The 19,030-nt window shown below is 41.1% G+C and overlaps 1 protein-coding gene across 1 annotated transcript; it reads left to right on the top strand.

The window, feature by feature from the left end:
- Window positions 1–15,203: 15,203 nt before the first annotated feature.
- On the top strand, window positions 15,204–18,131 carry LOC107760826 (serine/threonine-protein kinase 54). The gene is made up of 6 exons (XM_016578927.2): window positions 15,204–15,566; window positions 15,833–15,954; window positions 16,748–16,944; window positions 17,044–17,218; window positions 17,302–17,436; window positions 17,519–18,131. The coding sequence occupies exons 1-6, from the start codon at window positions 15,332–15,334 to the stop codon at window positions 17,723–17,725; spliced, it is 1,071 nt and encodes a 356-aa protein (XP_016434413.1). The 5' UTR covers window positions 15,204–15,331; the 3' UTR covers window positions 17,726–18,131.
- Window positions 18,132–19,030: the final 899 nt, after the last annotated feature.

Genomic DNA, 19,030 nt, shown 5'->3' with positions numbered 1-19,030 from the left:
AACATTTACGGAATAATGAGATAAAAACATAAATTCAACAACTAACTGTAGCAATATCACCATAACTGAATACCATGCCGTTTGGAATGTACAATAACCAACTCCTTAGTATACTAGATAGCATTCCCAAAATCCGGAACATCGTGAATCACAAACTACAGAAGGAAAATCTAGTGTCTTCCGAGTCTATCAAAAGAAAATACAGAAGATAATGGACATTGGAAAGAGTAGAATGGGACTTCGAGGTCTGCGGACGCGGCAGATATACCTTGAAGTCTCCAAAGTTATCCCGGCTCACTGATAGTGCAGCTGATAAAGAGTACCTGGATCTGCACAACAAAAATATATGTAGAAGAGTAGCATGAGTACACCACAATCGGTACCCAGTAAGTGCCAAGCCTAACCTTGGTCGAGTAGTGACGAGATCAGGTCAGGGCCCTACTGATATATATATATATAATAAACTAAGACAGAATGAAATATTGTAGTAAAAATAAGTACTAAAATTTAACAAGAATGAAATCATAGTAAGTCAATAGCTTAGTACACAGAAATAACAATAGGGGATCTACCGGAATACCGTTCCATAGTTCTAAAGTAAATATGCGGAGTAGGGAGGATCTATCGGAATACTGTTCTGTAGTCCGAAAGTAAATATGCAGAGCAGAGGGATCTACCGGAATACCGTTCTGTAGTCCCAAAGTAAATATGCAGAGCAGAGGGATCTACCAGACTACCGTTCCGTAATCCCAAAGTAAATATGCAGAGCAGGGGGATCTACCGAAATACCGTTCCGTAGTCCCAAAGTAAATATGCAGAGCAGAGGGATCTACCAGACTACCATTCCGTAATCCCAAAGTAAATATGCAGAGCAGGGGGATCTACCGGAATACCGTTCCGTAATCCCAAAGTAAATATGCAGAGCAGGGAGATCTACCGAAATACCGTTTCGTAGTCCCAAAGTAAATATGCAGAGCCGGAGAATCTACCGGAATACCGTTCCGTAGTCCAGAAGTAAATATACAGAGCAGGGGGATCTACCAGACTACCGTTCCGTAATCCCAAAGTAAATATGCAGAGCAGGGGGATCTACCGGAATACCGTTCCGTAGTCCCAAAGTAAATCTGCAGAGCAGGGGGGTCGACCGGAATACCGTTCCGTAGTCCCAAAGTAAATATACAGTGCAAGCAATAGAAATACAACTACATCACGAAATCTTACGATTTAGACTAAGTACCAGTCAAGGAAGAAGTAGAAAATTCACTAAACATGTTGCATAGAGTTCACATAAGCAATTAAGACACGTAGACATATTGTTCTAGACTAAACAGGATAAATTCATATGCTAGTGTTGTTTAGTTAAAGGAAGACAGGTATTTTACTTAATGAAAACGGAGTTTTTCAATAATAGCTCGTGTACGCACTCGTCACCTCACATACACGGCGCTTATATATCAAAAATAGTACCAAATCCTAAGAGGAGTTCCCCCACACAAGGTTAGGCAAGCCACTTTCCTCGAACCAAGCTCAACCAATCGGTAACAATGTTTTTTTCATGAATATCCGACTCTAAATGGCCCAAATCTAGCCAAAAACAAGTGCATATCATAAATACAATTATAATATGCTCATCTAATTAATGAAATCAATACTTTGACAAAAAATTTAAAATTCACCCTAAAAAGTAGACCCGGGTCCACGTCTCGGAAACGGGCAAAAATTATAAAATACGAAGCTCATTCACTCACGAGTCCAACCATATCAAATTTATCAAAATCCGACCTCAAATGACCACTCAAAACCCCAAATCAAACTCTTCAAATTCCTAGCCTCCAACTCTCAGTTTCCACCTTAAATACACACTAACTAGGTGAAAAAATAAATGGGAAAGCAAGATTATTGATCAAAAATAAGCACAAGGGACTTACCTCAAGAAACCCCCCAAAAGTACTCTCAAGAAATCGCCAAATCCGAGATCAAAATGTTAAAAATGAGTAAAAATCGCGAACCTTTGCATTTAAGTGTTCTGTCCAGAAATCTCGCACCTGCGCACTCTCTGTCGCATCTGCGATGCCACACCTGCGGAAATGCCATTGCAGGTGCAATTCCACTTAGAATCCCAGGTTCCGCTCCTGCGGCTATGCGACCGCATCTGCGACTAACGCATGTGCGGAAATGCATCACACATGTGGCTTCCCCTCGCACCTGCGCCCAGCTGCCCGCATCTGCGACTCTCGCAGGTGCGGGAAAATCTTCACACCTGCGGTTCCTGCCCAGCTCCTTCTTGTCTGCATATGCGGCTCCTCCTTCACACATGCAATCCCGCATTTGCGGTCTCCCCTCCGCAAGTGCGAAAATACCAGAAACCAGAAAATCTTCAACAACTAGCCTAAGTCTAAATTCAATCCGTTAAGCATCCGAAACACACCCGACGCCTCCGGGACCTCAACCAAACATACCAACATATCCTAAAATACCATACAAACTTAGTCGAGCCCTCAAATTACATCAAATAACGCTAAAAATACGAATCACCCTCCGATTCAAACTTAATGAACTTAAAACTTTAAACTTCTACAACCGTTGCCGAAACCTACAAATCACGTCTGATTGACCTCAAATTTTGCACACAAGTCATATTCGATATTACGGACCTATTCCAACTTTCGGAATTGGAATCCGACCCCGATATCAAAAAGTCCATTACCGGTCAAAATCTCCAAAAATTCGACTTTTCGCCATTTCAAGCCTAAATAAGCTACGGACCTCCAAAACACAATTAGGATACGTTCCTAAGTCCAAAATCACCCAACGGATCTAACGGAACCGACGAAATTCCATTCCGGAGTCGTCTTCACACAGTTCCGACTACGTTCCAAATCCTAAGGCTTAAACCTCCGTTTAGGGACTTGTCCCAAAACACTTCAAAAACCAAAACGAAACCTCCCGACAAGTCATAATAGCAGAAATAGATATGGGAGAAGCAGTAAATAGGGGATCGGGGCTATTACTCTCAAAACGACCGGACGGGTCGTTACATAATGCTAACAACCTCTCTCCCATTTCCTAACCTTAGCCGTAGTCAAGCCCCCCCCCCCCCCTCCCCCCCAACCCAATTGATCATTGCCCTATCGTACAAAGCCCTCTTCTTCATCATCCTCTTAATTTCTAAATTTATCGCCAAGAGCTTATGTTGGGTATGCGATTCACATTCGGGATAACCTTGCAGTCCGTATAATGACCTCTGCCACACTTCCTAAGGAGGAAGTAATTTATCTGAGTCTTAGCCATCGAACTACAAAGGTTATCAAGTGCTCTTCTTTTTTCGGAAAACTCTAATTAGCTATCACCAACTCAAAAGCTTTTGCAAAATCCAAAAGCAAGACTTTTTGTTGAATTAACTCTTAAGTCTTGTTGTTTATTAATGTTCTTCATGATATTTCCATCTCAAATATTTTCCAACAAATCCATCTCAAATGTAAATGATCCAAATCTAGACACCAAAGAATAATTGGCTTTTCAATGCCGGTAAGGTTAAGACATACCATCAAGTGATGATTTTGAGTGCTGAAAAGTTTCAATAAAATACAAAATACAAGATAAATGCATGTAAAACAAAGAATTTTGGTTAACCAAGATTTGTGTACTATTCAAACTCATTAAAAAGGTGACTAAAAGCTAGAATTACGATAAAATAAGTAAATCTCACTTACGATCTCCACTATTTTTACTAAGTAGAAGTTAAGTTATATATTTTGATAAGAGGGCGCAGAGCTCGAGTATTACAATAGTAGGGTAGTAGGTAGGCAATCACTTTTCTTCTTCATACCAGTTTTACATTTTTATGAATACGTGTTGTTTTGCTTTGATTATCTTATTTTGATGTTGTTGTTACTGTCTTCATTTCCATTGCACTATTGTTTCTCTTTTTCATGAATGTTGGGATTATAATTTTTTAAATCGAAGGTTTATCGGAAAAACCTTTTTTCCTTTGTAATATTGGGATAAAATCTGCATAGACACTATTTTTCGCGGACCTCACTTGTGAGGTTTTATTTAGTATATTATTTTTGTTGTTACTTTTTCCAACAAATTATACTGTAATAATCTCTTACTTTCCGTGTACATGCCAGTTACTATCTTATTTGTATAATAAATTACGCTCATTCTCATACAATAAGAAGGATTTAAGTGAAATAAACTAATAGTAACACATAGATTTTTGGATTACGAGTAAAAAGTTAACTAGAAATATTATTTTTATCAACTACCAATTAAATATTTATCAAAAAATTTACTTTGTAATTATTAAACATTTTTGTATGTCATCAATATATATATATATATATATATATATATATATATATATATATATATATATATATATATATATATATATATATATATACACACACACACACACACACATCTTTTCTTTAGAATTGGATAACAATTAAACTTATAATGTGGTTCTAAGGATACATGATTTCACTTAATACCAATTGATAAGTATGAAGATTAATAACAGAAATGAATTATAAAGTAAAGCAAACCAGTGTTAGAATGGAACTCAGCCCTCGAGTTTGGATACCCTCGAACTGATTGATGTAAGAGCAATTAAAATATAACAAGTTAATGAACAATAATAGAAAGAGAATTATATTGCTTTTATTCCTATGAACAATGTGTCTTACAAATGATTAAAAACCCCCCTTAAATAGTAGTGAAATTCTACTTATGGTATAATTCTAATTACATAAGGAAATTTCATGATTAACTAAATAACCGTTTCTGATTTGATCTGTTCCGAGATTTACGCCATGATCCTCGATCAGTCACGGATATCTCGCCTTCCTGTTATTGTGCTATCTTCGATCTTGCTCGATGTCTGTCTCATTTGGCTTTGATCGCTACTAGCCTCGATCTCGACAGGTACCTCGATTCTGAACTCGGTATCTTATCCTCATGATTTAGTCTGTTCCGTTACGAGGTTATCCTTCGATGCAACCTCCCAGTCTCGGTCAAATAGCAAAATCGTGTAGGCCCGATTTTAACCGTATATACATAGCCCCCTCGTTATTTTGGAGTGAAATGATAAGAAATGAATTGAGCCTTCGATTTTCTACCTCGACCTGTCATGATGTCATCCTCGTGACGTTAGCAACGGGAGTGATCGAAACGTCTCATCGGTACAATTTCCCAAGTTATTAATGAGAGTCAGTTGGTGGTCGGCCACTAGTGCCTTTGAACCGTCGCCGTGAATCCAATAAATAGACCTATTCCTCATTGATTCAAATTTTACTTTCACTTCCTTCTAATCTCCAAAGCTTTTCAATCTCCTAAGTTCTTCCCTTTTATAAATCTTCAGGTTTTGCTGTTAATTCTTTCTCAAACGTCAAGTCCTATTCTTCCTCTTCTTCAAAGTTACACAACAATGGCAAAAATATCGAAAGCGGTACCACAAAAAAAACTACTTCATCTTCTCAACCGGCCGGCGGGAAAACGCCGGTGGAACCCTCCGTCTTGAGGAATGCATTCCTGGGGGTGCGCGCTAAACTTCGATTTCAATACCGATAAAGCCTCATCGATTCTCGGTCAATGCGAGCCAATGTTGAGGTATATATGCTCGATAACTGAGGGATACCTTAAGAAGGTAAAGAAAGACTGCAACTGGGAGGGCAAATAGGTGGTGATCCCGACCCCGGAAGAAGACATCACCACCCATGTGGAAGGGTTTCTAAGTGTTTACACTTACTCTTTTACGATGGGCCCCCTCGACCCCGTCATCGTTGATTTTTGCTGTCAATATCAAATAACCCTAGGCCAAATTCATCCTTCCTTTTGGCGAATTGTTATTCTGCTTCGATTCTTCGTGAGCTAGGTCGAGGGGCTCCCTTTCACCCTCGAATACCTTATCAGATTGTATAGCCCCCGCCTCTATCGAGGCGGGTTAATAAAACTCCAACGTCGGGCTACCAAAGTGATGTTCTCGAGCATAGACGAGGACAAGGATTGAGGTTGGATGGGTCGGTTCATTCGAGTGAGGACTTCCGACCTAATCCCAGCCGAGAAGATGCCATTTCCTAAAAAATGGAAATGAATCGTAAGTACCGTCTCACTGTTAGCTTCCATGTATTATTTGTTCCTTTGTATTTTCTCATTGATGTCTTTTTCCATGATGTAGCGGTCGCTTGGATGCCCCGTGCGATTCCCAACCTCGAGAGCTGGGTTCGAAACCTGGCCTCGGCCTCTACATACGCCGAGTGCTCATGGTGCGATTTAGCAAAGGGCCGATGGGAGGCCAAGACTCATGGTAAGCTCATTTTTTGTGTATTTGATGATTTTATTAAGATGCCCTTCTTCTACTTATTCAATTTTCTCATTTACAGGCCTGGGCAAGGATGCAGTCATGAGGCCCCCGTCTGGTGAGGAGAAGACTTCGACCCCGGTTCCGAAGCCGGCGAAGGATAAGGAGAGGAAAAGGACCTCAACCTCCGAGGATTCAAAGCCTAAGAAGAATCTGGTTCGTAAGCCGAAGAAAGACACTGTTTCCCTCTCTGCGGATGTGATTCAACGGCTAAGGGAGGAAGAAGAAGAAGATGGAGATGATGGCTTGGAATTGGTGGCCCGAGTGAAGAAAACCATCGAGGCCCCAAAGGCCGCTAAGTCGGTGGTGGTTGAGGAGATTCGAGCCTAGGGGGTCTTGGAATAGGACTCGGGCAAAGTCCCTGAGTCATCCAAGATCGAAGATGCCTCCCACCGAGATGAGTAAAAGGGGGGTATGTCTAAAGGGGCCGGCTCCGAGGCCCTTCGCAGCGAGGAGAACGCCCCAAGTGGCTCACTTGGGGCAATAGATATTGGAAACTCGTCGATTCCCCCTGCGTTTTCCAAGGAGGAAATTTGAAAGGCCCAATCTATGAGGACTCCCAAAGTAGACTGGGCCCATAGAGGGGAGGACCTCTTTCGTGGTTACTTTATCGGGGTCGAGGATGCTACTGACCTGAATGAAGCATCGAGTCTCTTCGATGAGGCTCAACAAGCTTTGAATCGGGTGAGTCTCATCTCCCTTTGTCGATATCATACTTAGTTTATTTCTTCTCTTCCTGTCTAATTTCCTTTCTTTTTTCCGTATAGGCTTTGGCGCTCCATCAGGAGGCATTTTCAAAGTCCCGAACAGAGCTGAGCCGATGTGAGGCCAACCTCCAAGGGCTCATGGAGGAGAGAAATGCCCTTAAACTTCTCAGTGGGCAAAAAGAAGAAGAGATCAAGGACCACCGAGCCGAGTTGGTGAAGGCTCACCAAGATCAGACCGACCTGATCGAGCAGGTAATGAAAATCTTAAAAGCTCATGGGCTCGATTAGGGAACGGTGGCTAACATTTCAATCTCACAACTGCCGCAGAAGGTCGAAAGGATCAAGCAGTTCCGCAAGGAGGTCAACATGATGAAGGCGGAGACCTTGGGGTGGAAAGAAAGTATGGACCGCTTTGCTGCTGAAAAAGAAGCTGCTCGAGCCAAATTGTCATCGGCCGAAAGTAAGCTTCGATGCATGAAGGAGTAGAGCTCAGCTCAGGCAAAGAAAATAGAGGAGCTCGAGGCTCGGTTGGCTTCCGAACTTGCAAAGGCCAAATCTGAAGCCGAAAAGACAAAGGCCGAAGCAGAGGCGATCGTGGCCGTCTACCGGGTCGATGTTGAAGCCGCTCAAGTCCAAGTGAGAGAGGCAGCCGAGATCGCTCAAACTCGAGCACATTGGATTATTGAACTCGCCAAATGCCAATCTCGGAGGGAAACCCTCGAGGAGATCCATGCTCGAGGTTTCGATCTTACCGACGAGATAATAAAGGTTAAAGAGCATGAAGCTGATGCTAGAGCGCTGGCCTCTTCCGATGATGATGATGATAATGGCAGCAAGAGCGGGTCCGAGAATAGGGAGGACCTCGATGGAGAAGAAGCTTCCCCTAAGGAAAATTAGGAATCTTAGGCTTTTTTCTTTTTTGATTTTTTGTGCGAGACCCTGATCGGTCCTTGTAAATATTTTCGTATAGATAAAAGATCTTTTTTCTCTTTGACTTGTCTTTATTCAATTTCCTGCCTCGTAAAAATTCTATTTCATTCATGCCTTCATGCCTTATGGAGATTTTGCTCACAAGTTTGTGACTTTAGGCAACTAGACCGAAGTCGGACCAGTATAGTCTTTAAAATCGAGTGAGTACTTGCTCGAACTCGAAGTAGAATGACCCTTAGGTTTTAGTTGAGTAAGGACGATTTCTCGAACTCAGAAAATAAAATGGCCCTTAGGCTCTTGAATTAGGCCGATATGGCCTCAAAAGAATGGTTTTTCCCCATTTTCGGCTTGAAAAATTAATCATAAAAATTTGTCATGCCTTAGCACAAGATAAATTTGTACCCATTAGGTTTTTCGAGGATTGGTGTTATCGAAATCCTTTGCTTTGTTATGCCTTAGCACAAAATTGTCCGGGAGTTCGAACAGTTCGCTACCCCTTAGGGATTTTCGAGGGTCGATATTTTTTAGACCCTTAGTAATTCAGCCGAGGGTTGCCATTTTTAACCGATTTATGAGAATATTTGAAGGTCTATTTTATAACGAAATTCGGACGTCTCCGAACCATGTTAATTTGGCTGTAGCCTTTAGTTTAGGATTTTCCCCTTAGGCTTGTTTCCCTGTTATACTTCGAACTCGTTCGAAGTGTCAGTCCCTAAGTGGGGTGGTCATGGCCTATAAAATCGGAGATTGCCTTTTTAAGGTCTTATGATTTTGAGGTTTAGTAATTCGATCGTGTCGATTTTTTGGACGGCAATCCCCGAGTATAGGGTAAATTGCTTGAACTTCAGTTGTGATCGGCCCTTAAGCCAGTTTCCACAATAGATCATAAGTATAAAATTGTAAAGTATAAATTTCTCTAAGGCATGGAACATCTGGTAAGGAAAAATACTTCTTTTAATAGATTATACATGCATACATATTTTTCCATTAGGGCTCTAGTAATCTACATAGACACAGTTCATTTGACCGTTTGGTCCTTTACCTATCAAGACCATGTCGACACGAAGTATTTTCATTGTAACTATCCTAGGGTGATGCCCTCCAGTATTCGAAGTTGATTGTAAAGGAGCCTCGGATACTGTTGAATTTCTCTAAGTTAGCACAAACAATGGTTGCCTCGTTAAAAACCTCGCCGGAAAAATCCATTTGGGACAAAAACCGGTCTAAGGAAAAAAGAGTGCAACGCATGCTTTCAGACCTAAGGACTTTGTGTTTGAAGAATCCTTTGGTGTCTTCGATTAAACACCTGCAAATGGTTAGTATAAAATATAAACGAAAATGGAAAAGGTCGTACCTTAGCAGTAATATCGTTTGAGGAGTGATATGTTCCAATTGTTTGGTAATTGTTCGCCGTTCATCGTGCCAAGTTTGTAGGATCCCTTTCCGATGATATCGAGGACCTGATATAGTTCCTCCCAGTTCGTGCCAAGTTTTCCTTCATTTGGGTCTTGAGTATTGAGGGTGACCTTCTTTAGAACCAAGTCCCCGATTTTAAAGTGTCGAAGATTGGTTCTTCGATTGTAGTATCTTTTGATCCACTGTTTCTGTGCGGCAATTCGAACGAGGGCGGCTTCCCGTTTTTCATCTAGCAATTTGAGGATTGTATTCATAGCCTCATGATTTGACTCTTCCGTTGCGTATTGAAACTCGATGCTAGGTTCCCCGACTTCAACCGGGATCAGAGCTTCGATGCCATATACTAAAGAGAACGGTGTTGCCCCCGTACTGGATTTTGACGTTGTTCGATACGCCCAAAGGACTTCCGGTAATATTTCTCTCCATTTTCCCTTAGCGTCGTTCAATATTTTCTTTAGATTTTGAATGATGGTCTTGATTGTCAATTCGGCCTGCCCATTCCCACTTGGATGATATGGCGTTGACATGATCCTTTTTATTTTGTGATCTTTAAGAAACTTTGTCATCTTGCTGCCGACGAATTGCTTTCCATTGTCGCATACGATCTCGGCAGGCATCCCGAATCGGCATATAATGTGGTCCCAGATGAAGTCTATGACTTTTTTCTCTCTAATTTTCTCGAAAGCCTATGCTTCAACCCACTTAGAAAAATAGTCAATCATAAACAAAATAAATTTAGCTTTACCCGGGGCCGATGGTAGAGGGCCGACGATATCCATTCCCCTTTTTATGAATGGCCATGGGGATAAGACTGAGTGGAGTTGCTCTTTTATATCCTTTTCTATATCATCCCAATAGTATCCTGCTCTGATGATTTTGTGAACTAATGATTCGGCACCGGAATGATTTCCGCATGTGCCCTCGTGGATTTCTCGTAGGACATAGTCGGTATCTCCTGGTCCCAAAGATATTGCCAATGGTCCATCGAACATCCTTCTATATAGTGTTCCATCTTCGGCCAATGTGAATCATGCGGCCTTCGTACGTAGAGTCCTCGATTCCTTAGGATCCAATGGAAGCTTCCCGTTCTTTAGGTATTCGATATATTTGTTCCTCCAATCCCATGTCAGACTTGTGGAGTTGATTTTGGCGTGGCCTTCTTCGATTACTGACCTTGAAAGTTGTACGACAGTCCTCGAGCTAATCTCGTTGTCTTCGACTAATGACCCCAAATTTACAAGGGCATCGGCCTCGTTGTTTTGTTCTCGAGGCACATGTTGTAGGGTCCATTCTTTAAACCGATGTAGAGTCACCGGTAGTTTGTCCAAGTACCTCTGCATTCGATCTTCTCGAACCTCGAAGGTTCTATTGACTTGGTTTACCACAAGTAGGGAGTCACATTTGGCCTCGATGACCTCTGCTCCCAAACCTTTAGCTAGTTCGAGACCTGCAATCATGGCCTCATACTCTATCTCATTGTTAGTTAACTTGGAAGTTTTGATAGCTTGTCTAATTGTATTACCCGTGGGTGGATTCAAAACGATGCCTAGCCCGGACCCCTTCACGTTCGAAGCGCCGCATGTGAAGAGGGTCCACACCCCCGATGATGTAGCCGACTTTAATAATAGTTCCTTTTTGACCTCGGGTATGAGGGCTGGCGTAAAGTCGGCCACGAAGTCCGCTAAGATTTGAGGCTTGATGGTCGTTCGGGGGTGATACTCGATATCGTACCACTGATCTCGACGGCCCATTTGGCCAATAGGCCCGAAAGTTCGGGCTTATGCAAAATATTGCGAAGGGGATAAGTAGTCACCACACAGATCGGGTGACACTAAAAATATAGTTTTAATTTCCTAGAGGCGCTTATAAGGTCAAGTGCTAATTTTTCTAAGTGTGGGTACCGGGTCTCGGCCTCACCTAAAGTTCGACTAATAGAGTAAACAGGAAATTGCGTACCTTGCTCTTCTCGAACTAGGACCCCACTTACCGCGATTTTTGAGACTGCTAAGTACAAGTAGAGTTGCTCGTCCGCTTTCGGAGTATGAAGCAGTGGCGAGCTCGAGAGGTACCGCTTTAATTCTTTCAATGCTTGTTGGCATTACGGGGTCCATGCAAAATTGTTCTTCTTTTTGAGCAGTGAGAAGAACCTGTGACTTCTATCTGAAGACCTCGGGATGAATCGGCCTAGGGCGGCTATGCGCCCTGTTAATCTTTGTATCACCTTAACATTGTCCACGACTATGATGTCTTCGATTGCCTTAATCTTATCGAGGTTATTTCGATCCCCCGATTTGATACCATAAAGCCGAGGAACTTCCCCGAGCCGACCCCAAATGCACATTTCTCCGGGTTGAGTTTCATGTAGTATTTCCTTAGTATATAGAAGGTCTCCTGCAAATGTGTCAAATGATCCTTTGCTAGCATGGACTTAACTAGCATATCGTCAATATAAACCTCCATTGATTTACCTATTTGTTCTTTGAACATTCGATTTACTAAGCGTTGATACGTGGCACCAGCATTTTTTAGTCCAAATGGCATTACATTATAACAATAGGTGTCGTACTTAGTGATGAACGATGTCTTTTCCTGATTCTCCGGGTTCATTTGTACTTGATTGTACCCGGAGTAGGAATCGAGAAAACTAAGGATATCGTGGCCGGTCGTGGAATCAATCATGCAATCGATATTCGACAGAGGAAAAGAGGATTTAGGACATGCTTTGTTTAAATCTTTATAGTCTACGCACATTCTAAGTTTATTTCCCCTTTTAGGGACTACGACTACGTTTGCTAACCATTCAGGATATTTTACTTCCCGAATGGATCCTATTTTGAGAAGTTTGGCTATCTCGTCCTTGATGAATGCATGTTTTACCTCGGACTAGGGCCTTCTCTTTTATTTTACCGGGCAGAACTTCGGGTCCAAGCTCAGTCGATGTGTAGTGATCTTCGGCGGGATCCCTGTCATATCTAGGTGGGACCAAGAAAAACAATCCATATTATTGATAAGAAATTTAATGAGTTTTTCCCTGAGCTTGGGGGTTAACCCCGTACTCGGGTATACCTTTCGATCGGGTAGATGCTCGATTAGTATGACTTGCTCTAGCTCTTCGACTGTCGATTTGGTAGCGTCGGAATCCTCGGGGATTATGAAGGATCGAGGGGTCCAGTAGTCGTCGTCCTCGTCTGTTCCCTGCTTCTCCGACTGAGTCGAGGCTGGTGGCTGTGGTTGCTATTTAGCTTCATATTTTCCTTTGGACTCCGATCCCTTTGTTGACGAAAGTGCCGATACTGGTATTACTTCATCGACCGCGAACATCTCTTTGGCAGCATGTTGTTCCCCATGCACCATTTTATTCCATCTAGTGTTGGGAACTTCAGCATTTGGTGAAGGTATTTACATATTTGATTGGGGTTCCTTTGGGATGGATCGGTTTGTAGGGGTCTGGGCTATCTAGTATCTTTGATTCTCCCAATGGCTGACACAATACCTGATGCGTCGATGCTGAAGTTGTATTCTGATAATCGTGGTACTTTTGTGGGATCGACATGTTTATCGAAGCCACTTTTGCTCATGATCCCTCGAGAGCTCTGTCCTCGATCGTTACTTCGATCATTTCTGATGGGATTGCCTCCTGGGCTGCTATTTCTTCGATCTGCATTGTATGGTTGGTATCGATCTCTGTTCGACTGGAGTTCTCTATCGATATCCCTTTGAGTTCTGCCGACGGGCCCGTTTGGATAAACGGAACCAGAAGGGGTCCCCAATTGATCATCTTCGACCCTAATCTTTGACTGGTACCGATTATGTACATCGGCCCAGGTTACCGCTGGATATTCAATTAAATTCTACTTTAGCTATCGTGATGCCACCAAATTTCATTCGTTCAAACCTTGAGTAAAGGCTTGAACAGCCAAATCGTCTATGACCGGTGGTAGTTCCATGCGTTCCATCTGGAACCAAGATACGAATTCCCTCAATATTTCGTTGTCTTTTTGTTTCACCTTGAAGAGGTCCGACTTCCTAGTCGCAACCTTTATTGCTCTGGCATGTGCCTTTACGAAGGAGTCTGCAAGCATGGCGAAGGAATTGATGGAATTAGGCGGCAAATTGTGGTACTATATAATTGCTCCTTTCGACAAGGTTTCTCCAAATTTCTTCAGTAGAACAGATTCAATCTCATCGTCTTCCAAGTCATTCCCTTTTATTGCGCATGTATAAGAAGTGACATGCTCATTAGAGTCGGTGGTCCTATTGTACTTAGGAATTTCTCGCATTCGAATTTTTTTCGGAATGGGTTTCGGAGCCGCACTTGGAGGGAAAGGCTCATATACGATTTTCTTTGAATCCATACCCTTTAGAATCGGCGGTGCCCCCGGTATTTGGTAAACCCGGGAGTTGTATGTCTCTACTTTCTTGTCATTTGCCTCGATTTTCTTTTCTCCCGATTCAATCCGTTTAGTGAGCTCCTCGAGCATTTTCATAATGGCGAGGTCAGTCCCCAATTCGTTGGCGTTCGACCTTTCCGGCACAGGCCCGGTCCTGTGGACGACTTCTGGTTCGATCCTACTCGGTGTTCGGTGCTGATTTTGTAGTTGTGCTATAGCGGCTTGTTGAGCCTGTAACATTTCGAATATCAATTGGATGCTAACTCCACCATCTTCTCTGCCCTGCATACCTCGACCACCTGATTGAACTTCCCTGTGTATGCTACCTTCGGGATCAACGCCCAAATTTGCATTTAGGGTGACATGTGAACTGACATCGACGGGATTTGCAATTGGTGCTCCCTCGAGGTCATCCCGAGGCGCCTCGATCCCTGGGGCGGCTATATTGTCATTTTTCCCATGAAATCTGAGGCCATTGTCACCATGTGTAGGCGGTGCTTGTGAGTTTGACATGTTTATCCTGAAAACAAAGATTCTTACGAGAACAAGTGTAAAGAAGTGTGTGTTATCGGAATCAGTATTAAGCAATCACTATTATCCTTGGCCCCACGGTGGGCGCCAAACTGTTTACCCTTAAAATTGGATAACAATTAAACTTATAATGTGGTTCTAAGGATACGTGATTTCACTTAATGCCAATTGATAAGTATGAAGATTAATAACAGAAATGAACTATAAAGTAAAGCAAACCAGTGTTAGAATGGAACTCAACCCTCGAGTTTAGATACCCTCAAACTGGTTGATGTAAGAGCAATTAAAATATAACAAGTTGATGAACAATAGTAGAAAGAGAATTATATTGCTTTTATTTCTCTGAACAATGTGTCTTACAGATGATTAGAACCCCCATTTAATAGTAGAGGAATTCCACTTATGGTATAATTCTAATTACATAAGAAAATTCCATGATTAGCTACTTAACCGTTTCTGATTTGATCTGTTCCAAGATTTACGCCATGATCCTCGACCAGTCACGGATATCTCGCATTTCTGTTATTATGCTATATTCGATCTTGTTCGATGTCTGTCTCATTTGGCTTCGATCGCTACTGGCCTCGATCTCGATAGGTGCCTCGATTCTGAACTCGGTATCTTATCCTCGTGATTTAGTCTGTTCCGTTACGAGGCTATCCTTAGATGCAACCTCCCGGTCTCGGTCAAATAGTAAAAGCTGATGGGGCTGTTTTAACCGTATACAATATATATATATATATATATATATATATATATATATATATATATATATATATTAAACTCTAAAAAAGAAAGGAAAGAAAAGAAGAGCTAGTTAACATTAGTTATAAAAAAAAAAGACAAAATGATTTATATATTAAGCATAAATAGCCCTGTAAATCTGAAACAATTACTAGTAGTCTTGAGACATGGCGAAATGTGTAGTCCCATTATCCAACTGAAATTTATAGGTAATTTCTTTCCCTGTTTTGTTTGTCTCCAGAGTGATGGAGGAAGTGGGTTTTGTAAGAGCAGACCGTATAGATCTGAAGAGCATAGATGAGCAGCTAGAAAGGCATTTAAGCAGAGGATGGACAATGGAGAAACAGGAAATGGGTAGAGAGATCCCAATTAAACATGCTTGGGAAATTGACCCTTCTAAGCTTATCATCAAAACTGTCATTGCTCGTGGCACTTTTGGTACCGTGCATCGTGGCATCTATGATGCCCTTGATGTTGCTGGTAATTTCCTTCTTCTCTTTTTCTTCAAAACATGCTTGTATTAATTGTTTGTTTGATCTGCTAGCTGCTAGCTTTGTGTATGTTGGAAATGATGCAATAGATTCTTTTGAGCCAGATCGGAAATGAATATGAGCCTATTCAAGACAACTTTGAAAGTGGTTAATTGTCAACCACAATCCATTTTTAAGTTATAATTCAAAGTGCACAACTCATCACTGTTTCATGCTTAGCTAATCAAAAGCTTTTTTCTCTTGTCTTAACCACAGTAAAGCTTCTTGATTGGGGAGAAGAAGGCCAGAGGTCTCAGGCTGAGGTTTCTTCAGTTAGAGCAGCTTTTACACAAGAAGTTTCTGTATGGCACAAGCTTGATCATCCTAATGTCACAAAAGTAAGATATTTTAATTTCACCATTCATTGCCACAAGCTTCAACTATTCATTTTGCCATTTTCTTGATGGTAATATGTATTACATTGAAAAATTAGCTTTTGTCATCCTGCAGATGCCACAAAGTAGAAAACAGATGCAAGTTTTTTGTAAAATGATGCCATGATATGCTGAAATCGCTTTACATTCTACCTATAACCAAAATAATAAAATAAAATAAAATAAAAGCTTTGGGTTCCAAATTGTCAAAATTACTCTTCATTTTCTTCGCTACATATCTAACTGAAATATGAAGGAGATCGATTGATGTTTAACTTGGTCACAACATTATAGTGTTTGAAGTATAAATTTGTGTTCATAGCAAATCAGAGGCACGTGACCAAGTTGAAGGAATGAAATATTTCTGGTCACATTGACAAGCTGCTGGCCCATGAATATTTAAGGTTTTCTCATTAGAATTTGCATAAGTTCCATTTTATCAATAGTTTTTACTTCTAGAGTCTTGTTTCCAAATTTTGAGAAAGAGCTGAAGTCTCTACGTAATTCAACTTGTTGAACTTTAACGTACCCCCGGGTCCCCTGAAAAAACCTTCAGTTTGTCCAAATGCGCCGTCAGTGCCTTTTTTCCCCTTCTGAATAGTTGTGTCATGCTCTACTCTCAGCTGTTTAGTTCCGATATAGATATGCAGAAGTGGCATGCGATTCTAATTTGATGCCTTGAAAGTCTTTTTATGGAGCATAAAGTGTTTGAGTTGCAAGAATATTAGACATTTTAAATGGCCAAACATTTTCGCAGTTTATAGGAGCTGCAATGGGCACACCAGATCTCAACATACAGACTGAGAATGGTGTCATTGGCATTCCACGTAACCTTTGTTGTGTGGTGGTTGAATACCTTCCCGGGGGTACTCTCAAGTCTTTTCTCATCAAGAGCCACAGGAGGAAATTGGCCTTCAAAGTTGTGGTCCAACTGGCGCTGGATCTAGCACGCGGGTGAAATTTCATAATGCTTACTCCTCTTTTAGTTATATTATAGTAGTATATGTTAACAGCATGTGTTTGACACAAAACATGTTAAAAATATATTCTCAGGTTAAACTATCTTCATTCTGAGAAGATAGTCCATAGGGATGTCAAAACAGAGAACATGCTTCTTGACAGGAATCGTACACTTAAGATTGCTGATTTTGGTGTTGCTCGTGTTGAAGCTTCAAATCCTAATGATATGACCGGGGAGACTGGAACCCTAGGTTACATGGCACCTGAGGTATGTGCTTGACTTATGAGACCCACCCACGTGCATCATATGTAAATATATGTTGCTTATTTTTGTCATGGTCTACAAGACAGGTTCTTAATGGCAACCCGTATAACCGGAAGTGTGACGTATATAGCTTTGGCATTTGCCTCTGGGAGATATATTGCTGTGACATGCCATATCCAGATCTGAGCTTCTCTGAAGTGACAACAGCTGTTGTCCGACAGGTAGAAATATATCACACATTTTTGTTCGTTGAAGAGCAAAAAAAAAATCTTTAAAAGTCACAACTCTGCTTTGGATTTGCAGAATTTGAGACCGGAGATACCTCGTTGTTGCCCAAGTTCTTTGGCAAATGTGATGAAGCGGTGTTGGGATGCTAGCGCTGACAAGCGGCCAGAAATGGATGAAGTGGTGTCCATGTTGGAATCAATTGACACATCAAAAGGAGGTGGGATGATCCCTGTTGATCAACGCCAGAGCTGCTTCTGCTTTGGGAGACACCGAGGTCCTTGAGAAGAGCTTCTCCAGCTATCAAAATTGCTAGCAAGTGAGATCTGTAAGTTGTTGGTCCAATGAAGAGGGAAGGATAAAAAACGAAGGAGCATAGTTTTAAAAGAAGATTTAAGATTTCAAGTTTACAGGAGTGGGAACTTAAAGTTGGTGAGGTAAAAGAAGCTCTGATACATACATACATACATGCATTTATTCATCAGCTCATGCATGTGCAGCTCTATACCTTTTCATCTTTGAAATGAATTGTCTAATTAAACACTATTGGCCGGTTGGTCTTGAAACCTGCAAGATGTAGGTTTAGCAGGATGATTTAAACTTGTTGAATTCAATCTTTAATGTTTTTAGCACTTAGAACTGAACTCATTGTACTTTTAAGATTATGAGTTTAGAATTTAGTATTTGCTGAGTTTCAGTGTTTCTTTTACATGTATATCTTTGTTCTCTGTTAAAAGTATTGGGTTTTGGTTAAACTCAATGTTCAAAAGCTCCATGAGATCTAGTAAATGAATAGCAGGTTATAGTGAAGGTTGCACTTGTAGACCTCATGTATTTATGTCAAATTTCCACATCTTCCTCTTAAAAAAGATTTAGGATATTAAATCTCGATTAGCTGCCTGCCTTTGTGGTCAAAGGTATCCGGGTGAGAAGTAGCAGGTACCTGATAGAATAGTCGAGGTGCGTGCAAGCTAGTTTGGACGTCACTCTTATTTTGAAAAAGAAATGATTTAGGACACCACTTCAATGATTTCATGTTGCAGCTAAATATTACATAACAAAAAGTGCGATAAAAGGATCATTGAAGAATAACTTTCATGCTTGTTGGGATTGTGAATAGAATTATAGCAGGACTTGTTAAGTGGAAGTGTCAATGAGATTCTTAATGAGGGGGGAATGTACAAATCATGTTTTTATCTTGTTTGGTTAATGGATATGATGTCGCTGTAGGGATTAAATTTTGTTTCTTTGGCAATCATTTAAAATTTTAAATTAAATAAGAAAATTAGCTTGGAGTAGCTGGTCAGAGGTCATGTAACAGTGCTTGAATCACAGGAAGTAGCAAGAACAAAAAAGATAACTTCAGTTTGTGGTACATCTTTTTCTTCTTCGATGTTGGCGTATTGCAAAATTGTAAAATAAATGTATAAAAAGTAATATTTGACCCAGATGTGCAGTATAATTTTTCGGTTTAGCATACGAGTATGCTTAGACAAAGTCATTGATCTCTTCGTTTAGATACAACAACAACAACCCAGTATAATTCTACTAGTGAGGTCTGGGGAGGGTAGTGTGTACGCGGACCTTACC

This window comes from Nicotiana tabacum, chromosome 14 (assembly GCF_000715075.1).
Source record: "Nicotiana tabacum cultivar K326 chromosome 14, ASM71507v2, whole genome shotgun sequence".
NCBI classification, from domain to species: Eukaryota; Viridiplantae; Streptophyta; class Magnoliopsida; order Solanales; family Solanaceae; genus Nicotiana; species Nicotiana tabacum.
This window is presented reverse-complemented; position numbering and strand designations above follow the sequence as displayed.